This window comes from Jaculus jaculus, chromosome 16, assembly GCF_020740685.1.
Source record: "Jaculus jaculus isolate mJacJac1 chromosome 16, mJacJac1.mat.Y.cur, whole genome shotgun sequence".
Classification (NCBI taxonomy): domain Eukaryota; kingdom Metazoa; phylum Chordata; class Mammalia; order Rodentia; family Dipodidae; genus Jaculus; species Jaculus jaculus.
This window is the reverse complement of record NC_059117.1, coordinates 30,921,560-30,943,312: the sequence shown is the minus strand read 5'-3', so window position 1 is coordinate 30,943,312 and position 21,753 is coordinate 30,921,560. Positions and strand designations below refer to the sequence as shown.

At 39.0% G+C, this 21,753-nt stretch overlaps 1 protein-coding gene across 5 annotated transcripts in view; it reads left to right on the top strand.

Moving 5' to 3' along the window:
• Snx13 (sorting nexin 13) overlaps nt 1-21,753 on the top strand; it is a 140,811-nt gene that overhangs the window by 42,755 nt on the left and 76,303 nt on the right. For 4 of the 5 annotated variants that reach the window (XM_004652838.3, XM_045135750.1, XM_004652837.3 and 1 more), the window contains 2 exons: nt 2,238-2,327; nt 3,609-3,730. In XM_004652838.3, coding sequence (XP_004652895.1) covers nt 2,238-2,327; nt 3,609-3,730 — 212 coding nt within the window. Of the gene's footprint in view, nt 1-2,237; nt 2,328-3,608; nt 3,731-4,405; nt 4,497-21,753 lie in introns of those variants that run through there. The other variant, XM_045135752.1, reaches the window with a different exon arrangement.

The following is a 21,753-nucleotide window of genomic DNA, read 5'->3' as shown; positions in this document are numbered from 1 at the left end:
AAGTAGTATAGCTGGATCTGTTCTGTTCCTTTAGAACCTTCATTAATAGGTATTCTTCAGTTCTGTTCACAAGTCTTTGAAAAAATGGGCCTTTTCTTTTTGTGAAATATTTTTTAGCCACCTGTAGTTTCCATTGATATGAAAGGTACATAACAAAAAATGGGAAATATTTTAAGATTTGATATCATTAATTGTAATAAATCATAGTCAAGACTTTAATGGGTGGTATAAAATAGCTTTGTCATTTCAAAAATGTGATTTGTTAGTGTATTTTATGAAGAAAAACTTAAGGGTTTCATGCTATTCTTGAAGCATTTTTTTTTAAAATTTTTATTTATTTATTTGAGAGCAACAGACACAGAGAGAAAGACAGAGAGAGGTAGAGAGAGAGAATGGGCGCGCCAGGGCTTCCAGCCTCTGCAAACGAACTCCAGATGCGTGCGCCCCCTTGTGCATCTGGCTAATGTGGGACCTGGGGAACCGAGCCTTGAACCGGGGTCCTTAGGCTTCACAGGCAAGCGCTTAACCGCTAAGCCATCTCTCCAGCCCTTGAAGCATTTTTTTATACGCAGCTGTAGATGGTTTTGGCAGTGTTACAGAGTACACAAACACATACACATCTTGGTCGAGCTTGTTGCTCCTAGGCAGCAAACCCTATAATATGTTGCTGCACCAAATATTGGAGTCAATAGTACCACAATGGTAAGTATTATCTAAACATAGAGGAGATTCAATGAAAATACGGTCTAATAGAGTAAAAGGAAATTCTCCACCTCTGTATGAGGTGCTGATTATGAATGGAGCTGTAGGGCTGCAAGTTGCTCTGGCTAAAAGAACCAGGGAGGGAGGGAGGGAGGGATTGGGAACATGAAGGTCACACCTGGCTGTACACTTCCTACACTTTATACGCACTGTGTTCTTTGGTCACACTAAATTTGTAAGGTAGTTTTTTTCTTCAGGAATCAGTCAACCTTGTATGACTGTAATTTTTTTACTTTATAGGCTTTTACATTTTTTTAAACATTTTGACTTTTGTAAGTCACATGGCTAAAACACAGACACATAGTAAATGTAGAAATACACACATTAATCTCGACCTGAATGAGGTTAAGATCACCACACTTGTCTTCTCTCTCCCCCACATCTTGTTCCCCTGGCGTTCACCAGGGCAGTAAATGCATGGAGCTTTATGTCCTGTGACATGGTGCTTTCTTCAGTACTCCTCTGCTGTGTCCTCGTGTGTCTTTTCATGCCCATGGCAATTTGCTTGCTTTCCCTTTTTCTTCTTGTATTTGCTTATAAGCAAGTAATGCACCATGAGCATGTCGTTGTGGTAGTGAAAACAATTTCTGTTAATTTTATTTTGTTGCTTTCAGATTTTCTTTCATTAAGGAAATTTTTGAAGGAAGTTATTGAGGTCTGATCAGATTTCTGCTAAGCCTTTCACTTTTTGTTTGTTTGTTTTTGTCTTTTTTTCTCTTTTCTTGCTCTCTCTCTTCTGTATTTTTCCTTAAGTGTGTGCCCACTAGGCTTGGGAAATTTGACTCTTCATATTTTATTACTTAAAAAAAAATAAGTATGCTTGATTTGATTAAGATGTTCAAATTAGGAACTTAAGAATTTTTCAGCTCTTTATAATCTTACAAGACCACCATTGTATGTTTGGCCTACAATTACTGAAATGTTACAGTGTATATGACTATGAATGTGTACTTAGGTTTATATTTTTAAGAGTATTCTACTTCCTTTCTTCCCCTTTTCAGAAAGTTGATCTTTCTGATGACTAAGGAGGATGAGAGGAATAAATTTTCCTTAGTTACTTAAAATTGTCTTTACTAAACTTCATTTTGTAGCTGATATACTGCTGGCAGCTGGGCAAAGGGAGGAGACCTAAGGGAGTGTCAGTAAAGACCATTATTAGTACAACTCACCTGCCATACTAGCATCATAGCTTGAGGTTTCTTTGTTGGATAGTAGTAGTATATCTGTGCATTTTCAGTTTTCTCACTTTCTAGTAACACTTGCTGATCTTTTTTTTCTAGGATAATAGTAGATTTTTTTTTCTAGGTTTGTATTTTTACTAGCGTGAGAAATTGTTTTGGCTTATACTATTAAAAGAAATTGTTTATGACTAGAAAGTCATGAAGGGAAGTTAAAATGAATATTCAATTTAAAGTAAACTAGAGTGACTTTTAAATCCAGAAACTACTCAATAAAATATTATGGCTTGTTTTAAGTGCTTAGAAGAAATGAAACGTGAAGCCAGGACTATTAAGATCGATAGAAGATTGACGGGTGCCAATATAATTGATGAGCCTCTCCAGCAAGTGAGTTTCAGTATGTGGTATTTGAATTTCATGTTGAGCTATTGGAAGTACTAAGATATGCCTTCTAGCAATACAATGTGCTGAATGCTTATGATGACGTTTTCTCTGGATTTTGTATTTAAAGATGGTGTTTTATTAAGCATCCATAGTATAATAGTTTATTTAACACAAAAGCTATTTTTTTAAATGAACATTTTAAGTGTTTTCTGACATCTGATATTTTAAATAACAAAAACAAAGCATTGCCCTTGCATGCTGATGAGCAAGATGGTGGCTTGGGAAATTTGGCTCTTCATATTTTACTACTTTTTTAAAAATAAGTATTCTTGATTTGATTAAAATGTTCAAAACTCAGAACTTAAAAAATTATTTGCCCCTCTGATACTTTCTGTTGATGTTTTTGATTATATTATATAAATTTAACATTTACTTTATAAATGAAGGCATATTTAACCTAGCTCATTTTATAATTACACATTTGTTATTTATATATTTACTCTGACTATTGAGTATATCAAAAGTGTTACTAGAATTAAATGAGTGCGTGTGTTTTTTTTTTAATTAAACAGCATTGGGTCTAATAATAGCATCTTAGGAAAACTTTTCTGGGCAATTATTATCCTTCGGAATTATGCTGCATCTCATCCCATCAAACTAATTGAGCTGCTCGTTATATTATAGCATTAAATATGAAATTTATCCACACACTTTCTTTCCCTGGAGTGATCATAATGTTTTGTTTTTGCTTATGTGTGTATGCATGTGTATATATCTGTGTGCATCCTTGTGTATGGAGCTGCATGTGTATGGAAGCCAAACCTGCTTTCTTACCTTATTTTTTGGACAGGGTTCTCTTATTTGAACTGGAGGCTCACTGGTCTGGCTAGGTTAGCTAGCCACCAAGTCCAGGGGATCCTTCCATCTGTACCCTCACTTAGATTATAAGTATATGCCAGTGCACTGGACATTTACGTGGGTGTTGGAGATCTGAACTCAGGTCCTCATGCTTTCACCGTAAGCCTGTTACTGATTGAGCTATCTCCCCAGGTCCCATATTTTAGATGCTAAAAGGAAAAAAAAAAGGGGGAGGTGTATAAGTTAGCATGAAAGTTTTTGCAGTAGTTTTTTACATGATATTTTTATAAAGAAGACAGTATTTTATTACCACAATTTAAGATATAGCATGAAATATAAACTGACAGGTAATCATCTTAGTGTTTAAATGCTCCTATTAGTTTTAAGACCTACAAAATTGTATATTTTCCCAACACTTTGTTGTAGGTCATCCAGTTTTCCTTGCGGGATTATGTCCAGTATTGGTATTACACACTCAGTGATGATGAGTCTTTCTTGCTTGAAATCAGACAGACACTCCAAAACGCTCTCATTCAGTTTGCTACCAGGTGAGATTGCTGTCTTGCTTTTATGTTTACATCTATTGTATGTTAAAGTGGGTTAGTGACTTCTTTTTGAATATTTATTTATTTATTTATTTGAGATGGGGGGGAATGCCCCACAAGGTCCTCTAGCCATTGCAAATGAACTTCAAACACATGTACCACCTTGTGCTTCTGGCTTTGTGTCAGTATTGGGGAATCGAACCTGGGTCCCTTGGCTTTGCAGGCAGGTGTCTTAACCACTGAATCATCTCTCTATCCCAAGGGTTAGTGACTTCTGAGTAATAAGGAATTCCATAAAGGTAAGTGGGACTAGAAAGGTATTATGGACTAACTTCCAGGTCATGGAACTGGAGCCCCTACAAACTTTAAATTGCTCTCAATTTGAAGATTTTCTAAAACATTTGATTACACATTTTTTTTTCTATCTGTGTGCTATTTGCTGTTTTTTTTTTTGTACCCAGCACCTAAGTTGGTGACTTCAACTCATTGTACCCCAACTTATCTTACATCTTCAACAGATCATTTATTTATCTGTCTTTCCTCACCAGTTTTAGTATGCCTGTTAACATAGTGATACAGTTGGTAGAAGTCCTCACAAGGAGGTGAAGGAACTAAAGGACCTTAGTCAGTGGAAGATATTTAGTATGTTCATTTTTTTTCAGAAGAAAAGTAAATATTGATTAATTTGATACATTTTCCCTGTCATATGGACTAAATATGGACTTTACTAACCAGCTGTGCACTTCTTTCACATGACAAAGATGTTGTGGTTAGTATCCTTAATACTTAAATTTTTTGATGTTTGCAGAATGTACATGCCATATGCTTAATTCATATTTGTTACTATTATTATGTGTTTTTTGAGATGGAGTTTTGCTGTATCCCAGGCTTACCTGGAGTTGACTATGTAGTCTCAGAGTGGCCTCAAACTCTTGGCGAGCCTCCTACCTCTGTGACCCAAGTGCCGGGATTAAAGGTGTGCACCACCACACTTGGCTTAGCTTTATTATTTTTGAAAACCTTTTAATTGCTAACATTATATGGAAGAGAAAAATTGTGCTCCAGAAGTCACATAATATTTTAACCATCTGACTATGTTGTAATGAGTTTGCAGGTCTTTTTTTTTTTTTTTTTTTTTTTTTTTTTTGAGGTAGGGTCTCAGTCTAGCCCAGGCTGACCTGGAATTCACTATGGAGTCTCAAGGTAGCCTTGAACTCACAGTGATCCTCCTGCCTGTCTCCCAGTGCTGGAGTTAAAGGCGTGTGCCACCATGCCTGGAAGATCTCTATTTTTGTTTAAATATTTCATTTGTTTATTAGAGAGAGAGAGAGAGAAAAAAGAATGGTGTGCCAGGACCTGTAGCCCTGCAAATGAACTCCAGACACATGTGCCACCTTATACATCTGGCTTACAGGGGTTCTGGGAAATAGAACCTATGTCCTTTGGCTTTGCAGGCAAGTACCTTAACTGCTAAGCCATCTCTCCATCCCAGACCTATTTTTTAAAAGCTATACTGCCTGACAAATGATTTCTCCAATGTTCTCAAGGTATACCTCTGAAGTTTCAGTGTGGTGCTCTCCAGCCCTCTGTTCTTCCTTCCATTTGACTCCTAATAATTCATTCTTGTGATTCTGAGAGTCCTTGAGAACAGAGCTTCCCCCCTGGGTCAGTACTGTGATTTTATTTGTGTGTGTGTGCATGTGTGCATTAATGTTTTCAGCTTGTGCTGCCCTGTGTGGGCCTTTCCTTTCTGATTCAGTTGATCCTTAAAGCTTTAGATTGGGAATGCAAAGGAAGAGGGAATATGCCTGTCAGCCTTGGTCATTGGGACATCTGCAGAATGTGCTTTCAGTATGAATTCCAGTGACAGAGGTAGATTGTCCTTCTCTTCCCTCAATTTAGAGGCAGCAGTTTCAAAGTAGCCAGCAATTACAGATGCAGACTTGCTCTGGAGTATTGTAGATATAACTGGTCTAATCAAAGAAATTATTTTTTCTCTCTTGAACTTCATATGTACCATTATTGAACTCATCAAATAATTATTGCTTTCTATAGTAACCTTACCCCAATGATCTTTAATGAAAAGATAGGAACAGGAGGAGGTTTTATCCTTGTGTCTGACAGCATAAAGTATGGGAAAATACAACACGTGATAAATGGAAAGAGATTTGTAATAAACTTTGTATTTATTTAACTGTGGACTCTAATCAGGTATTTTAGCCTCTTTTCTACCCCAGGTTTTAATTTATTTATTTATTTTTATTTTTTCCCTCCATTAAAAGTGAGTTTAGTAGTACCTGCCCAGTGCTGCATTCCTCACAGTGTGTGGTAGGTAAATTCTGTTGTCAACTTGATCAGATTAGGAATCTGGAGAGGAATGATTCCTCTTGGGTGGGTCTGATGTTGCTTCCCAGAAGGATTAAATGAAGGAAGAAGTCTTTCCAGCATAATCCTGAAACTCACAGGCCAGATAGCCTGTTGAAAGCAACAGCAAGTGCTGCCTACTCCCTTCCCCCGCAAACAAGGTAGAAAACATAAGCCAATACTCAAGGTTGTCCTCTGACATCCATGTGTGCATCACATATGTATGTGTGTACACCAGCATTCATACACAAACTCACACCACACACATGCAACATGAAAATAAAGTCATTTAGCATATAGTTATTTTCCTGTAATTTTTAACTTTCCTATTATTGTTTGTACTTTGTTCCTTGTTTATATTCTTTGACTTTGTCTTAGCTTATTTAGTGAGACACACAAGGAAAGAAAATGAAAGCATATCATGTAGAGACAAATAAAGTCCTTATGTATGTTGTACTGGAAGTGTTTTGTCTTGCCCAGGTAAAGTGAACCAGAGGAGCAGGGAAACCCTCATTTAGCTTGAGGCTGAAATAAGGCTTGAAGAATGAGGATATTGAGAGAGCTGAAGGTCATGTTAGGATAGAGGAGTATTATCAGCAAAGCTCTAAAAAGGAGGATATAGTGTAGCAGACAGCTTCAGGTTTGCTGAGATGAATTTACAGACCAGGCACAGTTATGGAGGAAGGGATTTATTGAAGCTTACAGATCCAGAAGAAGTTCCAAGAAGGCAGAAGAAACTGGCCTTCTTTCACAGGACCAAACACAAAGAGAAGCACTAGCCTAAAAGCCAAACAGCAGTGTACACTTCAGGAACTTACTTTGCATATCTTTAGATTGAAATCTCAAACCCACCACCATACCTAAGATCCACCCAGTGACACCGCCTGCAGCCAGGTGGCTACAAGATGCAAACTACAACCTAATAAAACACTGACCATATTAGAGACCATAAGGAGATTGAGGAAAGAAGGAATCTTGTTTTGCTCTTGAAAGTGGAGCTTCCATCATCTCTGTTTGTCTTAACACTCAGTTGTATCACGTATAAATGCATTTGATGGCACTGAGTTTCTTCCTGAAGGATTTTTTTTTTTTTTATTTTTTTTTTTTTAATTTTTATTAACATTTTCCATGATTATAAAATATATCCCATGGTAATTCCCTCCCTCCCCACCCCCACACTTTCCCGTTTGAAATTCCATTCTCAATCATATTACCTCCCCATTACAATCATTGTAATTACATATATACAATATCAACCTATTAAGTATCCTCTTCCCTTCCTTTCTCCACCCTTTATGTCTCCTTTTCAACTTACTGGCCTCTGCTACTAAGTATTTTCATTCTCACACAGAAGCCCAGTCATCTGTAGCTAGGATCCCCATATGAGGGAGAACATGTGGCGCTTGGCTTTCTGGGCCTGGGTTACCTGACTTAGTATAATACTTTCCAGGTCCATCCATTTTTCTGCAAATTTCATAACTTCATTTTTCTTTACCGCTGAGTAGAACTCCATTGTATAAATGTACCACATCTTCATTATCCACTGATCTGTTGAGGGACATCTAGGCTGGTTCCATTTCCCAGCTATTATAAATTGAGCAGCAATAAACATGGTTGAGCATGTACTTCTAAGGAAATGAGATGAGTCCTTTGGATATATGCCTAGGAGTGCTATAGCTGGGTCATATGGTAGATCAATCTCTAGCTGTTTTAGGAACCTCCACACTGTTTTCCACAAGGGCTGGACCAGATTGCATTCCCACCAGCAGTGCAAAAGGGTTCCTTTTTTTCCACATCCCCGCCAACATTTATGATCATTTGTTTTCATGATGGTGGCCAATCTGACAGGAGTGAGATGGAATCTCAATGTAGTTTTAATCTGCATTTCCCTGATGACTAGTGACGTAGAACATTTTTTTAGGTGCTTATATGCCATTCGTATTTCTTCCTTTGAGAACTCTCTATTTAGCTCCTTAGCCCATTTTTTGATTGGCCTGTTTGATTCCTTATTAGTTAACTTTTTGAGTTCTTTGTATATCCTAGATATTAATCCTTTATCAGATATATAGCTGGCGAAGATTTTTTCCCATTCTGTAGGTTGCCTCTTTGCTTTTTTCACTGTGTTATTTGCGGTGCAAAATCTTTGTAATTTCATTAGGTCCCAGTGGTTAATCTGTGGTTTTATTGCCTGAGCAATTGGGGTTGTATTTAGAAAGTCTTTGCCAAGACCAATATGTTGGAGGGTTTCCCCTACTTTTTCCTCTAGCAGTTTCAAAGTTTCCGGTCTGATGTTAAGGTCTTTAATCCATTTGGACTTAATTCTTGTGCATGGCGAGAGAGAAGAATCTATTTTCATCCTTCTGCAGATATTTATCCAGTTTTCAAAACACCATTTGCTGAAGAGGCTGTCTCTTCTCCATTGAGTATTTTTGGCATTTTTATCGAATATCAGGTGGCTATAGCTACTTGGGCTTACATCTGGGTCCTCTATTCTGTTCCACTGATCTACATGTCTGTTTTTGTGCCAGTACCATGCTGTTTTTGTTACTACGGCTCTGTAGTATAGGTTAAAATCAGGTATGGTGATACCACCAGCCTCTTTTTTGTTGCTCAGTATTATTTTAGATATTCGAGGTTTTTTATGATTCCAAATGAATTTTTGGATTGTTTTTTCTATTTCCATGAAGAAAGCCTTTGGAATTTTGATAGGGATTGCATTAAATGTGTAGATTGCTTTAGGTAAGATTGCCATTTTCACGATATTGATTCTTCCAAGCCAGGAACAAGGGATGTTTCTCCACTTTCTAGTGTCTTCTGCAATTTCTCGCTTGAGTGTCTTAAAGTTCTCATTGTATAGATTCTTTACTTCCTTAGTTAGGTTTATTCCAAGGTATTTTATTTTTTTTGATGCAATTGTGAATGGGAGTGATTCTCTGATTTCATCCTCTGTGTGTTTGTTGTTAGCATATACGAAGGCTACTGATTTCTGTGTATTTATTTTGTATCCTGCTACATTGCTGTAGGTTTTGATTAGCTCTAACAGCTTGCTAGTAGAGTCTTTAGGGTCCTTTATGTATAGAATCATGTCATCTGCAAATAGTGATAACTTGATTTCTTCCTTTCCAATTTGTATCCCTTTTATGTGTGTCTCTTGCCTTATTGCTATGGCTAAGACTTCCAAAACTATACTAAATAGAAGCGGAGACAGTGGACACCCTTGTCTTGTTCCTGATTTTAGTGGAAAAGCTTCCAGTTTTTCCCCATTTAGTAATATGTTGGCTGTAGGCTTGTCATAAATAGCCTTTATTATATTGAGATATGTTCCTTCTATTCCCAGTCTCTGTAGGACTTTTATCATGAAGGGATGTTGGATTTTGTCAAATGCTTTCTCTGCATCTAATGAGATGATCATGTGGTTTTTGTCCTTCAACCCATTTATGTAATGTATTACATTTATAGATTTGCGTATGTTGAACCATCCCTGCATCTCTGGGATAAAGCCTACTTGGTCAGGGTGAATGATCTTTTTGATATACTCTTGTATTCTGTTTGCCAATATTTTGTTGAGAATTTTTGCATCTATGTTCATGAGGGAGATTGGTCTGTAATTTTCTTTTTTTGTTCTATCTTTGCCTGGTTTTGGTATCAGGGTGATGCTGGCCTCATAGAAGGAGTTTGGTAGGATTCCTTCTTTTTCTATTTCCTGGAAAAGCTTAAGAAGCAATGGTGTTAGCTCTTCCTTAAAAGTCTGGTAAAATTCAGCAGTGAATCCATCCGGGCCTGGGCTTTTTTTAGTTGGGAGATTATTGATAACTGCTCGGATCTCCATGTTTGTTATAGGTCTATTTAAGTGATTAATCTCATTTTGATTTAATTTAGGTAGGTCATATAGATCAAGGAAATCATCCATTTCTTTCAGATTTTCATACTTTGTGGAGTATATGCTTTTATAGTATGTCCCTATAATTTTTTGAATTTCTCTGGAATCTGTTGTGATGTTACCTTGTTCATCTCTGATTTTATTAATTTGTGTCTCTTCTCTCTTTCTTTTGGTCAGATTTGCTAAGGGTTTATCAATCTTGTTTATCCTTTCAAAGAACCAACTCTTTGTTTCATTAATTCTTTGGATTGTTCTTTTTGTTTCTATTTCATTAATTTCTGCCCTAATCTTTATTATTTCTTCCCGTCTACTACTTTTTGGTTTGCCTTGTTCTTCTTTTTCCAAGGCTTTAAGGCGAAGCATTAGGTCGTTTACTTGCGACCTTTCTAATTTCTTAATATAGGCACTTAAGGCTATAAATTTACCTCTTAGAACTGCCTTCATTGTGTCCCAGAGATTTTGGTATGTTGTGTTCTCATTATCATTTGACTCTATAAATTTTTTGATTTCCTTTTTGATTTCTTCATTGACCCACTCATCATTTAGTAGTGTATTGTTTAGCTTCCATGATTTTGTGTATGCTCTGTAGCCTTTCTTGCTACTGATTTGTAGTTTAATTCCATTGTGGTCAGATAGAATGCAAGGAATTATTTCAATTTTCCTGAATTTGTTAAGATTTGCTTTGTGTCCTAATATATGGTCTATTTTAGAGAATGTTCCATGTGCTGCTGAAAAGAATGTATATTCTGCAGCCTTTGGATGAAATGTCCTGTATATATCTGTTAGGTCCATATCTTCTATGACCTCATTTAGTCCAGATGCCTCTCTGTTTATTCTTTCCCTGGATGACCTGTCAATTGATGAGAGTGGGGTGTTAAAGTCACCCACCACCACCGTGTTTGGTGTTATCTGTGACTTTAGTTCTAATAGTGTTTGTTTGACGAATTTGGGAGCCCCCATGTTAGGTGCATATATGTTTAGGATTGTAATGTCCTCCTGTTGGAGTGTGCCCTTAATCAATATAAAGTGACCTTCCTTATCTTTTTTGACTAACTTCGGACTAAAGTCCACCCTGTCTGATATTAGGATAGCAACCCCTGCTTGTTTTCTAGGCCCATTTGCTTGAAACACCGTCTTCCAACCTTTCACCCTAAGATAATGTCTATCCTTTGTAGAAAGGTGAGTTTCTTGAAGACAACAAATTGTAGGATCCTGCTTTTTAACCCAGTCTGCAAATCTATGTCTTTTCGTTGGGGCATTGAGACCGTTGATATTAAGAGATATTATTGAAAGGTGTGTATTTATGTTTGCCATTTGTGTGTGTGTGTGTGTGTTACTTGTTCTACCTGTGCTCTCTTCTGTTAACTGGTATTTGAGTATGGCTGGTTTTTTCTAGGTTCCTTATATGTGTGCTTTTCCTTTTGTTCAGCATGGAGGATTCTATCAAGTATTTTCTGTAGAGCTGGTTTTGTCTTCAGATATTCCTTTAACCTGCTTTTGTCATGGAATGTCTTTATTTCTCCATCTATTTGGATGGATAACTTTGCAGGATAAAGTAACCTTGGTTGACAGTTGTTATCTTTCAGAACTTGGAATATATCACTCCAGGCCCTTCTGGCTTTAAAAGTTTGTGTTGAATAATCTGCTGTAATCCTGATGGGCTTGCTTTTGTAGGTAACTTGATTTTTCTCTCTAACTGCTTTCAATATTTTTTCTTTGGTTTGTGTGTTTGGAAGTTTGAGTATAATGTGGCGAGGAGAGTTTCTTTCTGGGTTTTGTCTGGCTGGGGTTCTAAAGGCTTCCTGTATCTGTATTGGCACCTCTTTCCCAATTTGGGGAAAATTTTCCTCTATGATTTTGTTGAAGATGCCTACTATGCCTCTGGAGTGGAATTCTTCTCCTTCTACTATGCCCTGAATTCTTATATTGGATCTTTTCATAGTGTCCCGAATATCTTGAAATTCCCACTCATACTTTTGTATAAGTTTGTCTTTCTCTTTGTTGGACTGCATTAGGTCTGCCACCTGATCTTCTAGCTTAGATATTCTGTCTTCTCCCTCATCCATCCTACTGGTGAGATTTTCTACAGAGTTTTTTATTTCATTAACTGTGTTCTTCATTGCTAGTAATTCTGACTGGTTTTTCTTTATTATTTCTATTTCTCTATTTATGTCTTGTATTGCCTTCTTTATTTCATTAAATTGGTGTCCTGCCTCTTCTTTGATTCCTTTGATTTCCTCTTTGATTTCCTCTTTGATTTCTTCTTTGATTGTTTTCATGTGTTCTTTGACCTCTTTGAACATATTTATAATTATTCTTTTGAACTCTTTCTCAGGCATTTCCTCTAACTCTTTCTCACTGGAGGACATTTCTGATGCATTAATACTTTTAGGTGGATTTATATCGTCTTGCTTTTTAGTGTTTCTTGTGTTATAATGTATATATTTTTGCATCTTGGATTAAGTTAATGCTTGGATTTTCTAGCTAGCTGTGTATTCTTAGCTGTATCAATTGATTTGGTGTAATATATTTTCAGGGTAGGACCTTAAGGTATTAGGTGTGGCTCTTAAGACTTTCAGAGTATCTACAAAGATGTTCTTAGGGGTTGAGTTTCCCTGCTATAGGAGTATTCAAGCAGGCTGAGTGGAATAATATACTGGTAGATTCTAAAATTTAGCTAAACACTGTACCCATTCCATCAAAAACAGCCCCGAGTATGTATGCAAGAGTAGTTATTATAATGACCAGATCCTCTATCAACAAAGAGGTTTAGATTTCTGGTCTGTTGAGGGATCCAAGTCAGCTTGTGACCAAGTGAGACCCTTCCCTGGTGCAATCCCAGTTACCTTGGGTGATTGTGGTCTCAGTCAAGTTGCTGCCTGGGTCGTCGGGCTGCTGTTCTGATTTCTGGAGCTGGGCACTTGCTTTTCCTACGGGGCAAACTGAGCTGCTGCCGCCGCCTCTGCAGCTGTTGTAGGTGCCACCCCCGGAGCCCCCACCGCTGCTGAAGCTGCCGTTGCCGTGTCCCCGAAGCCGCTGCTGCGGGATCTGTCACCGCTGCCGCTCCTGGGTCCGCTGCTGCTGGGGCCACTGGTACCGGTGCTGGAGCCGCTGAAGTTGCTGCCAAATTCTGCTCCTGCTTGGGTCCCGCCGTCAGCCCAAGTTGGCGTGGCCGGGTCCTGGGCCGCTGCTGTGTTCGCTGGAGCTGGGTTCAGGCGGCAGGGGAGGGGAGGGAGCCGCGCTGTTCTGGTTGTATCGCTGTTCCACGCGTGCTTTTACCTCGCGGTCTGCTCCTCCCTCCGTTGCTCGCTGCCGCTCTCCCCTCACGTTTCCTGAGTTGCGGAGAGCGCGGTGTGAGGGGAAAATCCCGCACCTGGCTTGTCCTGCGGCTCGAGCCGAGAGTCCGGCGGCTTCTGCCGCTCCGCGGTTGCGGCGGGTAGCCGAGCGGCCCGGAGCCGCTGTTCCCGCCTGTGCAGGCTCTGGATGCTCTGGAACTCTTCTACTTCTCCGCTGCCGCCTCAACTTCCTATACACCTCACTTTTTAGTAAAAGTGTGTATTTTGCTGAGTTTTTTTTGGTCTTCCCCCCCCAGGCTGTTTTGGCGTGGTACCTACGCCGCCATCTTAACCGGAAGTCCTCCTGAAGGATTTTTTTTTAAATAGAGGAATGAAGTACAAATATGTAGGATTTACTAACCAAAATACTAGTAATTTTATTGTATTTGGAATTTTACCATCTTTCTTACTACATTTTACTATAGGAATAATGAAATGCTATATCCTGAGGCTTGTCTAAACAATGGACATATACTTTTTCCTTATTCTCTGCCATTTGAAAACTTAGAACTGACATTGCTCAGAAGGAAGGCTATTGCTGTGTTTACTCCAGTAAAGAAAAAGACTAAACAACTATTTAAATAGTTAAAAAGAGAACAAAGCTAATGCTTTCATATTTACAAAGTAGACCTGGGAATAATTATGTATACATGTAGTTTACAAACCATACATAGTGGCTTTGAGTATATTCAGGTAGTAACTGCAACCTTATGTTGACTAAACAGTCAATATAAGTATATTAAATGTTGCGAGCTGGGCATGGTTGGCACGTGCCTTTAATCCCAACACTAGAGAGGCCGAGGTAGGAGAATCACTATGAGTTAAAGGTCAGCCTGAGAATACAGAGTGAATTCCAGGTCAGCCTGGGCTAGAGTGACACCCTACCTTTACTCTGTTCCCCCCTTCCCTGCATGATGTCACAAAGAAACTTGTCCATCTCAAATTACTTTGATACTCTTCTGCTTCTAGCTGTAGGTACCTACTAACCTTTTTTAAAAAAAAAAATTTTAATTTTATTTATTTGAGAGAGGCAGAGAGAAAGAGGCAGAGAGAAAGAGAGAGAGGGAGAGAGAGAGAGACGGAACATGGTGGGACCTTCAGTCACTACAAATGAGCTCCAGATGCATGTGCCACCTCGTGCATCTGGTTCATGTGGGTCCTGGGGAATCCCATCGAGGTCCTTTGGCTTTGCAGGCAGATGCATTAACTGCTAAGCCATCTCTCCGGTCCTCAGCTTATTATTATTTCTATGCATTTGCCAATTTTTGCTGGTTGAGCTGTTGATTTCCTATTCATATATTCATTGCCCATGTCTGTGTTTTGATGTGTTTTCCTATATTTTCATCTCTAGCACTTTCAGATGGAAAGGGCTAGCATTATGGTCTTTAATACACTTTGGTTTTATTTATTTTTTTGTCTTCTATGTATACGCATCCAGTTTTTATATTCTTGGCATCTTATATGAATGAAATTTTATATGTGGTCATTTGTGACTATTCTTTTATCTGTCATAATATGTGGCATGATTTAGTATACTGTTTTGAATACCATTCTACTTTGCCTATGATTTGCACCACTTTTTATCAATCAGTTAGCCTAATCTATTTAATCAATTAATCTACTAATGAGAGTGAGTTCAATCTGTTTATTAGCTAATGGACATTTGGGTTTTTACTTTTTGGATCTTAAAAATGATGCTACAATAAATATTGATACGTAAAGTTTATGAGAACAAATGGTTTCATTTTTCTTGGGTTATATGTGTGTGTGTGTGTGTGTGTGTGTACGTGTCTCTATATATACATATATAGAGACACACACACAGATACATATATAATATCTTTGTGTTTGTTTTTATTTATTTATTTGAGAGCGACAGACTGAACGAGAAAGAGGCAGAGAGAGAGAGAGAGAGACACAGAATGGGCGTGCCAGCAACTCCACTGCAAATGAACTCCAGTTGCTTGTGCCCCATTGTGCATCTGGCTAACATGGATCCTGGGTCCTTAGGCTTCACAAGCAAGTGCATAACTGCTAAGCTATCTCTCCAGCCCTGGATATATTTTTATAGGTGTAATTTCTGGGTTACATATTAGTTAATATTTTGAGGACATGTATATGGTTTCTTTAATATTTTTTGTTCATTTTTATTTATTTATTTGAGAGTGACAGAGAGAGAGGGAGAGAGACAGAGAGAGAATGGGCACGTTAGGGCTTCCAGCCACTGCAAACGAACTCCAGATGCATGCACCCCCTTGTGCATCTGGCTAACGTGGGTCTTGGGGAATCCAGACTCGAACCGGGGTTCTTAGGCTTCACAGGCAAGCACTTTAACCGCTAAGCCATCTCTCCTGCCCATGTATACTATATGGTTTCAAAGTGGCAGTATTGTGTTATAGTCCCCTTAGCACTGTAGAAAGTTTTCATCTTTGCCATATCTTTATCAACACTTGTTTTTTTTATAATAACCGTCCTAGTGAAAGCTGGGTGATTGTTGTAGTTATGTCCTTTTATTAAAAAAAACTTTTAAAAATTATGTTTATTTGTTTTGAGAGAGAAAGAAAGGCAGATAGAGAGAATGGGCATGCCATGACTTCTAGCCACTTATAAATGAACTCCAGATCCGTGTGCCCCCTTGTGCATCTGGCTTATGTGAGTACTGGGGAGTTGAACCTGGGTCCTTAGGCTCTGTAGACAAATGCCTTAACCGTTAAGCCCTCTCAACAGCCTTAAAATATTTTTTGATATTTTAGTTTTATATTTATTGGAGGGAGAGCAAGAGAATATGGGCATGTCAGATCCTCCTGACACTCCAGATGCATGTGCCTTCTTGTGCATATGAGTTATTTAGGTCTGAGAAATTGAACCTACGTCCTTTGACTTTGCAGGCAAGCACCTTAACCACTAAGCCATCTCTCCAGCCCAGTTATCTTCTGTTGTAGTCAGGTTCGAATTGCTGGTAGAAATCACTCAACCAAGAGCAGCTTGTGGGGAAAAAGAGGTTTAGTTTGGCTTACAGGCTCAAGGGGAAGCTCCACGATGGCAGGGGAAAAGAAAGCATGAGCAGAGGGTAGGCATCACCCCCTCACCCACATAAGGCGGACAATCGCAACAGGAGAGTGTGCCAAACACTGGCAAGGGGAAACTGGCTATAACACCCATAGGCCCACCCCCAACAGCACGCCGCCTCCAGGAGGCTTTAATTTCCAATTGCCATCAGCTGGGAAGCTAGCATCCAGAACACCTAAGTTTATGGGGAACACCTGAACCAAACCACCACATCTTCTTAAAAATAAATTATTTGCAAGCAGATACAGACAGGTCAAATGGGCATGATGCTAGGTCTTCTTGCCACATGCAGATGAATTTCAGGTGCATGCACCACTTCGTGCCTCTGGCTTTATGTGGGTACTGGGAAATCAAACCCAGGCCTTCAGACTTTGCAAGTAAGTACCTACAACCACTGAGCCATCCATCTCTCCAGACCCTGTAGTTATCTTTGTGTTGCTGTGGCAAAACATGTGACCAAAAGCAGCTGTTAGGAGGAAATGGTTTGGCTTATAGTCTCCAGCAGAAGCTTCATGGTGACAGGGGGATACATGGTTGAGCAGTGGCTGGACATTACCTCTGCCAAAAGCAGGTTGAAGACAGAAGAAGCTGAGCGCTGGCAAAGGGTAGCTGGCTCTAACACTCTAAGGCCTGCCCCTAGCAGTATACTTCCTGCAGCAAGGCTCCCCTTCTAGGTTGTCACCAGCTGAGGACCATGCATTCAGAGCACATAGGTTTGTGGGGAACATCTGACTCAAACCACTGCAGTAGTCTTTCCTTTTGGTTGGAGTTGCATTTCTTTGATAGCTAAAAATCTTGAGCATCTTCTCATGAGCTCATGGGCCATTGATAAGGAAATGACTACATACGGTTTCTCTGTTCTAAAATCTGATTCCTTGCCATTTTGTTATTGGCTATACTACTGCTTATTGCTTTGTTAATAGTTTTCTTGGGTGTTCATGTTCATTTCTTCCTTTTGAAATGGAGATGATGTGAAATGCAGTGCAATAGATGGTATTTGGCTCTTAGGAAAATGTTCCCTGATCTAGAAATATGCAGTTTTGTGGCCATTTAAGTATGACCAGCAATATTAAATGTATAGGAAATGTGTTTAAGTGAAATCATACAAAGTGCTGTATGCTATATAATTGTAACTTTACACAGTTTGTAAATATATTTACATAACAAAGGCATTTAAAAAATACAATAAATGTTAATGATTGGAACTTTCTGTTGCTGGTTTATGACAGAGTAGAGCCATAGAAGAAAAGTATAAAATGGGTATTTATTACTTTGGAAACATAGGAACATTTGTTAATCAGCAATAAAGATATCTAAAGTGGTTTATATTCTTTCTCACTCTCTGTCCAACTCTATCCACTTCCCTCTTGTTTTTTTTTTTTTAATGGATGAGGTCTCATATCCTAAGGTAACCCTCAAACTCAATATATAGGCGAGGATGATCTTTAGTTCTTAATTTACGTACATCTGGAATGGGACCTAGTTGGGTGATGAGGGGAATGAACAGAAGTTACAGGATTTACTTTCTTGTATGGTTGTTAATGTGTTAATGTAGTTTTTATTAAAGAAGAAATCCCCATGTATTTTTAATGCCTATTATGGAGGAAAATAGTGAATTGAATTGTGATGTCTTGATTTCAGGTGTCCCCCATAAACTTAGGTGTTCTGAATGTTAGGTTCCCAGCTGTTAGACATTTGGGAATTAACACCTCCTCTAAGCAGTATATTGTTGGGCGCAGGCCTATGGGTATTATAGCCAGTTTCCCCATGCCAGTGTTTGGCACACAATCTTGTTGCTATTGTCCACCTTATGTTGGCCAAGGAGTGACATCCACCCTCAGCTCATGTCATCGCATTTCCTGCTGTCATGGAGCCTACTCCTTGAGCCTGTAAGGCAAAATAAACCTCTTTTTTCCCCACAAGCTGCTCTTGGTTGGGTGTTTTCTACCAGCAATATGAGCCTGACTACAACAGTAAAGAGGTATCGGGGAGTGGGGTTGCTGCTAGACACCTGACTCTTTGGGCTCTTAGAGCTTATTTTCAAGAGGAATGTGGAGGGATTTGAAACCTTGGCCTAAGAGATGCATTGCAGTGCTGTAAGTACATCTTGATGGGCTATTCTGGTCTGAGCTGAAAGACCTGAATGTAGTGAGAATTATGGACTGAGGTTTGGTTTATGAGGGTGAGAAAGAGCTTGCATGGACTGGGCTAGCAGTTTGTGTAAGGCTTGCTGTTATGCCCGTGTCCTGAGAAGTTGTGCAGGTATTGCTTTGTGTAGAATGAACTGGTGTGAGCAGAGGGATATGGCACAGAAAAAGAAAAAAATCTTCGGGTGAACTGCTGCCTGTCGAGCTGCAATTGAGAGATTACAACCTTTGAGCTCGGACCAGCTGACCTGCATGGGGCAACAGGAAGAATTTAGACTCTTGAAGGGGTGCTCAAGGAGTGTCCTGTTCTGTTCTTCAAAGTCTGCTTTATTCCCCCCTGGATTAACATATTGGCACCCTTCCTGTTATTGTGGAGTATAAAAAATGCAGGAAAGAGAGGGTCATTGAGGTTGCAACATGGTCTTGTGTTTTGGAAATGGCCTTGAGCAGTGTGAAGCAGGATTACTTACATGGAGACCCTATGGGGCCATGAGGATGAACAGTGGATTGCAGTGGAGACCCAGTGGAGATGCCAGGACCACAAGATGGCTGCTAAGGAAAGCTGCTGACCCCAGATGAAGTTTCCCAGGGTTGTGAGTAGCCTAGCTGGAGGGGTGGAATTGAAACTCCAGAGACTTTTTGCTGGTTAGAATTATCAGATTTGGAGACCTGTAACTGACTAGAGTTGTTGGACTTCGAGCTACAGAGTTTGTTTAAATTGTATATTGCTTAAGTATTTCTTTGCTATGCCCAATGCCATCTTTTGCAAAGTGAATGTTTATTCTGTGCCATTATGTTTTTTTTTTTTGAGGTTTTTTTTTTTTTTTGGTATTATGGCTCAGTTAAAAGATTTTAGACTATGGGGAACTAGGAAGATCATTGGAATGAATTGTTAAAAACTATGGAGACTTAAAGTTGGACTGAATGCATTGTATTTCACACTATGCTTGGTTATTAGTTTATGGGGGCCAGGGGCAGAATGTGGTGGTTTGTTTCAGGTGTCCCCCATAAACTTAGGTGTTCTGAATGCTAGGTTCCCAGCTAATAGAGATTTGGGAATTAACGCCTCCTGGAGGGAGTGTATTGTTGGGGGCAGGCTTATGGGTTTTAGCCAACTCTCCCTTGGTAGTGTTTAGCACATTCTCCTGTTGCTATTGTCCACTTTATGTTGCCCAGGTGGTGATGTCTACCCTCTGCTCATGTCGGTGTTTTCTCTGCCATCATGGAGCTTCCCCCTCTGTGATTTTTACCAGTATTGTGAACCTGACTCCAACATGAAACTAAGTTTATAAATGACTATGAAAAATTGAATTTAACCAATACGGCTAATGAAATTTTTTAAATGATAAAACGGGGAAGGTCCACTTTAGGGAGGTGGTTGTGAGAACATGGAGTGCTAATGAATGATGGAGATAGAACATTGGTCTAATGGATTTAGGAGCAAGTTTATAATTTTGTGCCTCTGTAGTTCTGTTCAAAGTCAGTATAAGACTGAGTTTTTGACACTGTATAAAGTAGCCTTTCAAGGAGTCTTAAAGTATATAAGCATGAAGATTGCCTGTGCTCTAAATGGTCTTCTTTTCAGCTGTTGTAAAGGACATGCATACATTTGTTCATTTATTGTAAATAATACATGCTTATCAGGATTAAGTATGATCTCTTAGTGAAGCCTCTATAAAGTGTGATGCGTCACTCATTTTCTACTTATATCTATATGCGGTTCTCTTCAACAGAGTTTTCAGCTATTTTAAAAAATATATATTTTTATTTGCCTAAGAGAGAGAAGTTGGGCATGGTGGCACACACCTTTAAGCCCAGCACTCGGGAGGCAGAGGTAGGAGGATCTCCGTGAGTTCGAGGCGACTCTGAGACTACGCAGTGAATTCCAGGTCAGCCTGAGCTAGAGTGAAACCCTACCTCAAAAAAAAAAAACAAAAAAAACAAAAAAAACAAAACAAAAAAAAAAAACAGAAACAAGAGAGGGAGGGAGAAGAAGGAGGCAGGGAGAGAGAATGGGTACTCCAGGGCCTCTAGCCACTGCAAATGAACTCCAGATGTATGTGCCACAATGTATATCTGGCTTATGTGGGAGTCCTGGGGAATTGAACCTGGGTCCTTAAGCCTCACAGTCAAGTGCCTTAACCACTAAGCCATCTCTCCAGTCCTTTCACCTCTCCTTCCTTCCCTTCCTCCCTCCTTCCCTCTCTCTCTCTTTCTGTCTGTCTTTTTTATGATACCAGTTCTACACTATAGTGAAATTCTCTTACCTGATGGTTAGTTGCACCATATTCTCTAGTCCTTTTGTATGTTGTGGCCTTTCCCTGTAGCATCAAGACTAGACTATCATACTACTAATACTACTACTTCTGTCTCTGCCTTCTGCATTTTAAGCTTATAAAAATTCAATTGTAACATCTTGTGCCCATCATCAGAAAATCTGTCTAAGCTTTGCTGGTTTAGGGGAGAAAAACACCCAAGCATGGTGAAGGCTGTAATTGTAATTGTGCCCATGTTTGTGCATTCCAGTTGTACTTTCTCTCATGGCCACAGAGTTTAATTTACTCTTAATTTATATTGAAGAAATAGAAGTATGGCAAAGGAAGTTTCTATGAAAACTAAGTTTCTTGCCTTGTAATAACTCAAAGCTAGTTGAAGATTAAGTTTGGACTAATGCATACACTGTAGCTGAAGAGGACATCTTAAAAGACCCTGTGCTCTTATGTCTCTGCCCCCCCCCCCCGGCATGCAAGTGCCATGCATTTTAAATTTGTGAGAAATATGGCTTTTTAATTATAGAGGCAATTTGTGTTTGTTCAATACAAAGTGGCATATTCATATCACTTGCAAAAGAGCCACAAAGAGAGGGTCTTATATTAAAGATTTAGATGTAATCTTAGTTGAAATGACATGTATTCATGAATCTTTCTTTTGACCAAATATTGACTTACTAGCCAATTACAAGCAGATTTCTGTATACACTGTGTGTATTAATTTTGTGTTGTTTAGTTAGTATATGCATAGATGAAAAGCCCACATGTCCTATAGGAAATAAGCACAAGGCTGTGATCTGACTTGCAGAATTCCATACCTACTGAATTGGTAGGTCTTTTACCCAATCAAATAATATTTTCTAGAAATAACTTCTGTGTTGTCTTGTTTCTTGTGATGAACAAGTGACATTGCTGAGGCTAGGTAGAACAGTTCACAGAACAGCTCAGCCCACATGTATGT